The sequence below is a fragment of the Rosa chinensis genome, chromosome 4, assembly GCF_002994745.2.
Source record: "Rosa chinensis cultivar Old Blush chromosome 4, RchiOBHm-V2, whole genome shotgun sequence".
NCBI classification, from domain to species: Eukaryota; Viridiplantae; Streptophyta; class Magnoliopsida; order Rosales; family Rosaceae; genus Rosa; species Rosa chinensis.
In genome coordinates, this window is record NC_037091.1 from 37,083,713 (window position 1) to 37,092,647 (window position 8,935).

At 40.0% G+C, this 8,935-nt stretch overlaps 1 protein-coding gene across 1 annotated transcript; it reads left to right on the plus strand.

The window, feature by feature from the left end:
• Positions 1 to 3,199: 3,199 nt before the first annotated feature.
• On the plus strand, positions 3,200 to 4,714 carry LOC112199217. Its single transcript, XM_024340261.1, has 2 exons — positions 3,200 to 4,068; positions 4,162 to 4,714. Exons 1-2 carry the CDS (start codon positions 3,200 to 3,202, stop codon positions 4,712 to 4,714), a joined length of 1,422 nt encoding a protein of 473 aa, XP_024196029.1.
• Positions 4,715 to 8,935: the final 4,221 nt, after the last annotated feature.

Genomic DNA, 8,935 nt, shown 5'->3' on the forward strand with positions numbered 1-8,935 from the left:
AGTGGGAGGATTTATGACAATAAGGTACGCATGCCTACACCTTCCAACTCCCATTTTAATGTGTATGATGATATGTATGCTCCCACTTCTCCCATATCACATTCTTATGATACATATGTTCCCACTCCTATACATGATCCCCACTCTTCATTTCCATATTCTAATGATAATGATCATGTGTTAGTAGAAAATTGCATTGATAGTGATGATGATAATTTGTTGCATTTATATGGAGCCAAAGGGGAAGAAAATGTACCTCTTGGTCATGTTGCTAATGATAATGTGCATATGCATCATACTTTTATTTCAAAGGAGGATGGGAACCGGGGGGAAGAAAATGTACCCCCGGGAATTGGAGTGGGTGATGTGACTTTGTATACAAAATGAAGAAATAAGGGGGTGGATAAGGAAGCCGGGCAGGAAGAAAATGTACTTCCCGGAGGTGCACAAGGAAGGAAGACCTCTTTATCTCATTCTACATCTTCAAAGTCTCAAGCTTCTAATTCTTCATCCGCACTGCCTAAGCATGTGCATTTTGGCCCCACTACTCTTTTATCATCACCTAGGGATCTTCATCAAGGGGGGAGGAATAAGGCAGAAGCTACTTCATCTACTTCTATTGATACACATGGTTCGTCTTCAAGATTGAGTTCTAGGGATGAGGAAGGTTTTGGCCCTACTAAGCAAGGTGAGGCTGTGAAGGCTACGGATCCTAGCTTGGCCAAAAACACCTCTAAGGATCACTCTACTAGTCGGACTACACTTCGGATTTAAGTTCTAATGGTTCACCGCCTATTTTATCATCTAGTGAGCATCGGGATCTACAACAAGGGGGAAGTAATAAGGAGGAAGACTATTCTTATTTACCTTTTGATTCTAGGGATAGGAGTGGACCGATCCATTCTACACTAGGCGAGGCCTTGAAGGCTAAGAACCCTAGTGGGAAGGTTACCACCCTTAGGGGTTCAAGGGGGAGTCTCACTTTTTCTCCACCTCTTGATTTGACTCCATCGGAGCCTAGACTTCCGTACCCACAAGTTTACCTAGTGGGAAGGTTACCACCCTTAGGGGTTCAAGGGAGAGTCTCACTTTTTCTCCACCTCTTGATTTGACTCCATCAGAGCCTAGAATTTCGTGCCCACAAGTTAAGAGGGCTCAAGATCAAAAGAAGAGGAGGGAGATACAAAAGCAAGAATTCATTGAACTATTCAAGTCCGTTAACATCAATATCCCATTACTTGATGCTATCAAGCAAGTTCCGGCCTATGCAAAGTGCTTGAAGGACATGTGCACTAATAAGAGGAAGTTTGTGGAGAATGAGGATGTGTACTTGAGTGAGCATGTGTCGGCCGTACTTCAAAGGAGGTTGCCTCCTAAGCTTAGTGACCCCGGTTCTTTTACTATTCCTTGTACCATTGGGTCACGAAGCTTTGATCGAGCATTGTTAGATTTGGGGGCTAGCATCAACCTTATGCCTTATGATGTGTACAAGACTTTGTCATTGGAGTTGATCAAGCCTCTAAAGATCAAACTTAAGATGGCGGATAGGAGTATCAAGTACCCTCGTGGAGTGGTGGAGGACGTTCTTGTCAAGGTAGATGAGCTCTATGTGCCGACCGATTTTGTTGTACTTGACATGGACCCTCCTTATGAGGATGATGATGATGAGTTACCTATCATTTTTGGTAGAGCATTTATGGAGACTGTCGGGGTCAAGATTGATGTTAAGAAGGGTTTACTCACCATGACAGTCTTTGACACTACTATTAGGTTTCAGATTTTTGATGCTATGAGGAGCCCATTATATCATCTTGATGAGTGCTTCTGGATTGATGTTATGGATGATATTGTTGGAAAGAACTTTATTGAGCATTCATCGACGGATTACATGGAGACTTGTATTGCTCAAGGTGAAACCGAATTTGAGAGTAAGGAGCATGTTGAGGCTATTGCACACTTAGAGGCATTGACACCATATTTGCCTAGACGTGTTCCACCAGTTTTACCTTTGCCACCTTCTACTACACCACCTATTCCTTCACATGAGACAGCACCAGATTTGGAGCTGAAGACTTTACCTTCGACTTTGAGATATGCATTTCTAGGAGAGAGGAGCACATTACTTGTGATTATCTCATCGAAGTTGAGCAAAGTTGAGGAAGATAAGCTTTTTAGGGTATTGCGTGAGCATAAGAGAGCTATTGGTTGGACCATTGCCGATATCAAAGGCATTAGTCTATCCAAGTGTCAGCATCACATTTACTTGGAGGATGGGTGTAAGCCCACACGGGAGGCTCAAAGGAGGTTAAATCCTCCCATGATGGAGGTAGTGAAGAAGGAGATTATTAAGCTTCTAGATGTTGGAGTTATTTTTCCGATTTCTGATTCGCCATGGGTTTCACCGGTTCAGGTTGTCCCTAAAAAGGGAGAAATTACAGTAGTACAGAATGAGAAGGGTGAAGATGTGCCACAGCGAGTTCAGAATGGATGGAGGGTTTGTATTGATTATAGAAAGCTTAATGGAGAGACAAGGAAGGATCATTTTCCACTACCTTTCATTGATCACATGTTGGAGAGACTAGCAGGTCATAGCCACTATTGTTTCTTAGATGGCTATTCGGGGTATAATCAGATTTCTATTGCTAAGGAAGACCAGGAGAAGACTACTTTCACATGCCCGTTTGGTACTTTTGCATATAGGAGGATGCCTTTTGGACTTTGCAATACACCTGCCACTTTTCAGATGTGTAAGATGGCATTGTTCCATGACATGATTGAGCGCTTTATGGAGATCTTTATGGATGATTTCTCAATCCATGGAGATACTTTTGATGATTGTCTTCGACACTTGACCCTTGTTCTAAAATGGTGTGAGGAGACCAATTTGGTCCTAAATTGGGAGAAGTGCCACTTTATGGTGGAAGAGGGTATTGTGTTAGGGCATGTAGTATCATCACGTGGCATTGAGGTGGATAAGGCGAAGATTGAGTTGATTTCTAGTTTACCACCATCGAAGAATGTGAAAGGAGTTAGGAGTTTCCTTGGGCATGCTGGCTTTTATAGACGCTTTATTCCAAATTTCTCTAAGATCACCAAGCCATTGTGTGACTTGCTAGGCAAGGATGTGCCATTTGATTTCACTTCGGAGTGTTTATAGGCTTTTGAGCTACTTAAGGAGAAGTTGACTCACGCAGCTATCATGATTGCACCTGATTGGAATAGACCATTTGAGTTGATGTGTGATGCTTCAGATTTTGCTATGGGTGCTGTTTTGGGTCAAAGGATTGAGCGAGCACTCCATGTGATATATTATGCTTCTCGGACTTTGAATGATGCTCAAGTCCATTACACTACTACTGAGAAGGAGCTTCTTCCTATTATTTTTGCATTGGAGAAATTTCAGAGTTCTCTTCTTGGGAGTAAGGTGATTGTTCACACGGATCATGCGGCATTGAGATATTTGTTAAGCAAGAAGGATGCCAAGCCCCGTTTGATTCGTTGGGTGTTATTGCTCCAGGAATTTGATATCGAGATCAAGGATAAGCTGGGTAGCGAGAACCTTGTTGCAGATCATTTGTCTAGACTGGAGCATGGCAAAGACTCTTCTGATATACCATTGATTGAGCATTTTCCCGATGAGTACTTATTCCGGGTTGACACTGAGATGCCTTGGTTTGCAGACTTTGTGAATTATTGGGCTAGCAATGGTACTTTTATTCCGGATAACTATGATGCACAAGCCAGAAAGAAGTTTCTTAGAGATGCTCGGTCATATATTTGGGATGATCCGTATTTGTGGAAGGTGGGTAAGGACCAGGTGATTAGACGATGTATTCCTCAATGGGAGACCCTAGAGATTATTTCATTGTGTCACTCATCTTTATGTGGAGGTCATTTTGGTGGAAGGAGGACAACTTTCAAGATCCTTCAGTCCGGTTTCTTTTGGCCTACTTTGTTTCGAGATTGTCATTCTTTCGTGCTTGAATGTGATATATGTCAAAGGATCGGACCCTTTCCGAAGTCTTATGGGAATGAATATATCATAGTCGCAGTTGATTATGTTTCGAAGTGAGTTGAAGCCAAGGCCACAAGGAAGAATGATTCTAAGGTAGTCACCAAGTTCTTGAAAGAGCATATTTTCTCTCGATTTGGGACTCCTAGGATTATTATTAGTGATGGTGGCACACATTTTATCAACCGGACTTTTGATGCTTTGTTGAGGAAATATGGAGTCAAGCATACGGTTGCCACACCTTACCACCCTCAAACCTCCGGTCAAGTGGAGGTGTCAAATAGGGAGATTAAGAGAATTTTGGAAAAGACGGTCAACTCTTCTAGGAAAGATTGGGCCATTAAACTTGATGATGCTTTATGGGCCTATCGGACCGCATATAAGACTCCTATTGGCATGTCTCCTTTCCGCTTGTGCTATGGAAAGAATTGTCACCTTCCGGTCGAGCTTGAGCACAAAGCTATGTGGGCTATTAAATTTTTGAATTTTGACTTGGAAGCAAGTGGTGAGAAGCGGAAACTTGATCTTTGTGAGTTGGAGGAGATCTGGGAAGAGGCATATGAGAGTGCCAAATTGTTTAAGGAGAAGAACAAGGAGATACATGATCGGAAATTGGTGAAGAAAGCATTTCTTCCCAAGCAAAAGGTTCTCCTATACAATTCTAGGCTCAAGTTATTTTTTGGAAAGTTGAGATCTAGGTGAAGCGGCCCTTTTGAGGTAGTTGAAGTTTTTCCTCATGGTGCTATCACAATCAAGAATCTTCATGGGGGGAACCCTTCAAGGTAAATGGGCATCGATTGAAACCTTACTTGGACACCACATTTCACACTCAAGAGGAGGAGGTCACCCTCCAAGATGTCCCTTAACTCACCCTTAACATATGGACAGGCAATGAAGTCCTTAAACAAAGCGCTCGCTAGGGAGGCAACCCTAGCATTACTTATGATGTTCTTTCTTGTTCATTTTGCATCAATAAGGCTATTTAGCCACCTTTTTGGGAGGTTGGGAGGTGCTTGGAGTGTGGAGAATAAGGAGATATTTTGAGCTGCAATTCTTGTGGAAGGTCATGGAGGATGATTTTGGGTTGTGAGTTGATGGGATGAAGACCACGAGCTTAATGGAGGACCCTTGTCCTTATTTCTTGATGAGCTATTTATGATGCATTGCTCTTGAACACTACACATTTCTCAATGGGGTTGATCTTTTCATGAGCACCTAGAGCTATTATGGAGCATACGAAAAGGAAGTCAAGGCCTTGTGCCTTGAGATTGTTGTCTCATATTAGTCTTTTCCAAGGGTCGTGAGCAATGGAGGGTCGAGAAAGGGGGTTTTCCATAACTTTACTCTGCCCTTAGATTTTTATTTTCGTAGTTAATTTTTGTGCTTTCACCCTGACTTCACTCTCATGCCCAACTCCGACACGGATTTAGCTTTCGAGCTCACTTTACAACATTGAGGACAATGTTGGTTTTAAGTGTGGGGTTGAGGACTAGGGTGCCCTATTTTCCTCACTAAAAAAAAAATTTTAATTAGATTAGCTTTATGTAATTATATTTTAGTGGTTAATGCCTTTTCCAACCCCAATGACGAGCCATGGACTTAACTTGTTGTGATTGTGAATAGATTGAGCATGATCTATGACTTTGAATTTGTCTTGTAATTGAGTGTATATGTGATCTATGCTTGACTATATGTGTGCACATAGCCTAAGGTTAGATTGGTTCATCATAATTAGAGAAGCATATAGGTGATTTGATTAACTTGCATGCCTTATTTATGAGCTTTTGAGCCTAATATAGTGTATGCATTGTTCATTCACTTTTTATTTCATGTGTGTACAATTTCATGACATTGCGTATCTAGAACTTGCTTAAGACCTCTCGAGGCTACTTTTAGCTCGCGATGGGATAGAAAGGATTGAGGCAATTAGGTTAATACCACCATGGCCAAAGAAACATATGCCCAAAAATATTTACCACTAGATTGCCACTTTAAGCCTATTTATTTATTTAGCCTTTTATTCATTTGCACCACAAATCCCTACCTAGCCTATACACTTTTATCCTACCCTTCCATGGTAGTTGGTGAAGCGATTCGAGAGAATGACTTTTTGTCTGAGTGCTTCAAAAGAAAGAAAAATCAAAAGTGTGAGGTTACAAAAAAATAAGTGTGGGGGTGAGTGTTTGTTTGGAAAAGAAAGTTCAAAAAAAAAAAAAAAAGAAAAAAAAAAAAGAGTTGTTCAAAAGAAAAAAAGAGAAAAATAGAAAAGAAAAAGGTGAACGAAAAAAAAAAAAGGTGTTGAAAAAAGAAAAAAGAAAAAAAGTTAGTATTATTTTTATTTTTAGTATAGTGTAGTGTGGGTTGTACATCGGGATTAGAGTGAGTGACTTAGCATTCGAAAGCAAAAGTCATATATCTCTACAAGAGAGAGTTGCTTCACCGATTTCCATGGACTTTGTCTTTCCCTATCCTTCATTTCTATTAGCCACTTGTCTTTAGCCCCATTACAACCAAATAAAAGACCTCTTGATCTTGAATGTTGTGGGCTACCTAGTGGAGATGAGATCGAAAAGCAAGCATATGGCGGCGCGTGTTGTGGAATTGCTTTTGAGTGAAACATTTATAGCCCCTAAACACTTGAGCGGTAATATTTAGTGAACCTTTGTGAGTTTAGTGGGTTATGTCGGGTCTTCTATATGTCTATTTGATTATGGTGGATTGATTTGATACATGGGTCAACACATGCATATACTTGAGCATTTCTCGCATGTGCATCTTAACTGCCTTACAAATTCAAAAATCTTATGTTGTGTTTACGTCGACTTCATGGTCATATACATAATTAGTTCTCCAAGGGTTATGATTGGAAAGGCTAATACTACACTATCTTTATGTTTGTGAGTTTGTAGATTTTCAGATTTTGTCTCATTTAGTTTGCTTGGGGACAAAGAAAGTTCAAGTGTGGGGGTGTGATTACACGCATTTTTATGCGCGTAATTACGTTCTAAACACTAGAATTAAGCTAATCTCCCAAGTAATTATTATGTAATTAATCCATTTTTATTTATTTTGTAGGAAATAAGCAGAGTTGTAGAAACCGAGATAAATTAGCTTGAAATTGGACTAATTGGGAGTTTTTGACAAAATAGATGAAGCCGGTCAACTGCGGTCAATGTTACAAAAAGAGTATCACCTCTGATATTCTTGCTTATTCTTATGAAAAGGTGATCAACAATAGCTTTGACGCCATGGTAAAGCAGACCCAGTTTCAGATCTACTATTTTCATGAACTAAATATGAGAATAAAGGGTGTTGAGAGTGGCTGAAGTGATCTCCAATTCTCGATGACGATCTCGGTCCTTGGCAGTCTCCTTAGAGCAATCTTGAATTCTCAATGAGGCAAAGAAGGAAGAGAGGGCAGAGAGGCGGAGTAGAAAGAGAGGCCAGAATGAAAAAATGTAATGGAAACATTAGGGTTTGTAACTTAAAAGTCAAAGCGTTTTTTGATGAGAGAGTCTCTAACTCTGTTAGGTCATTTAGGTCTCAAACCAACCAAACAAAACGATGTTGTTTTACATATGTGAACAGTAATTCAATTTTCGGTTCGGTTCAGTTCGGTTTCGTCCCATTTGTAACTTAAAAGTCAAAGCGAGTTTTGACGAGAGAGTCTCTAAATCTATTAGGTCATTTAGGTCTTGAACCAACCAAACAAAACGACGCCGTTTTACATATGTGAACAGTAATTCGATTTTCGGTTCGGTTCGGTCTCTACCGAGCAGAAACCGAACCGAACATTGTGCGGTTCGGTGCTGTTTTTTCTTTTTGGTTTGGTTTTTTCTCGGTGCAGTTTTGTTCTGATTTGGTTCGGATTTCAATGCGGCCTTTTTGGGTTTTTGGTTGCACGAGCCCCCCCCCCCCCCTAATTGTGTATTCTTAATTGTTATGTGACAAAAAAAAAAAGTAATTATATATACACATTGTGACGCAGTTGGAAGTAACGGGGTTTATAAGCAATAAACCCTAAAAAGATAAATCTGGAGTTAACCAGAGAATTTGATAAAAAAAACTCTCATTTTTATTAATTTGATATGATAAAACTGATTCTAGTACAAAGCATAATGGTGCTTATATAGGCATCCAAAACCCTAAATCATAATCTATCAAGAAATCCTAAAGAATCCAAATTAAAAAGGAAACTAAAAACCTAAAATAAAAGAATTCTAAAATAAATGTAAAACTAGCCTAAAAATATTAAATCCCGAATCGATAATTGAAACGACATATTTTGGCCTAAATCCGTTAGGGCTCACGAACGTGAGTCTTGAAGATCTCATCATTCCCATTCTGGAAAGGTATCATGCGTCTCAAACAGACATTCTGGCCAAATTTTACTTCAATCTGATTCACAATCCAGAACCTGACTTTTCGCACGAGAAACTCGAAAAGTCCAAAACCAAATTTTCTTTGATATTACCGCGGCTAGTAACCTCATTATGCGTGAATTACCTATTTTCCAATCACTCTTCTTGATTCCATGCCGCTTCTTTATTTTCCTAGTTTTCAAGCTAAACCTGGCCCATTCTCGTCCCACATCACATTGGAATGTATTTTATACATACCCCTTCTTTTTAAAATTTTTAAATACGTTTTACCCTCGCTACAACTATAAACTCAAAAGAAAACAAAAGGTAAAAGCTATGGACTGCCATAGATGAGGACGGCAAAGATCATCATCAATTACAGAACTTCCTCTAACCATGCACCATGAATCACAATGTTGGAGAAAAAAATTTCAGACATCACAATGCATGAACAAGGTCGCAAACAATGTATGGGTTTGAGTGAGGCTTCATCTAGCTAGGTAGGAAGGCAAAGCTCCCGCTTTGATTTGAAGCGGAGAGGAAGCATATTCCTTTTCATACT

Coding starts and splice junctions, on each gene's coding strand:
- LOC112199217 (XM_024340261.1), top strand. CDS start 3,200: ATGATTGCACCTGATTGGAATAGACCATTTGAGTTGATGTGTGATGCT. Junction 4,069..4,161: donor GCAGTTGATTATGTTTCGAA/GTGAGTTGAAGC, acceptor TGGGACTCCTAG/GATTATTATTAGTGATGGTG.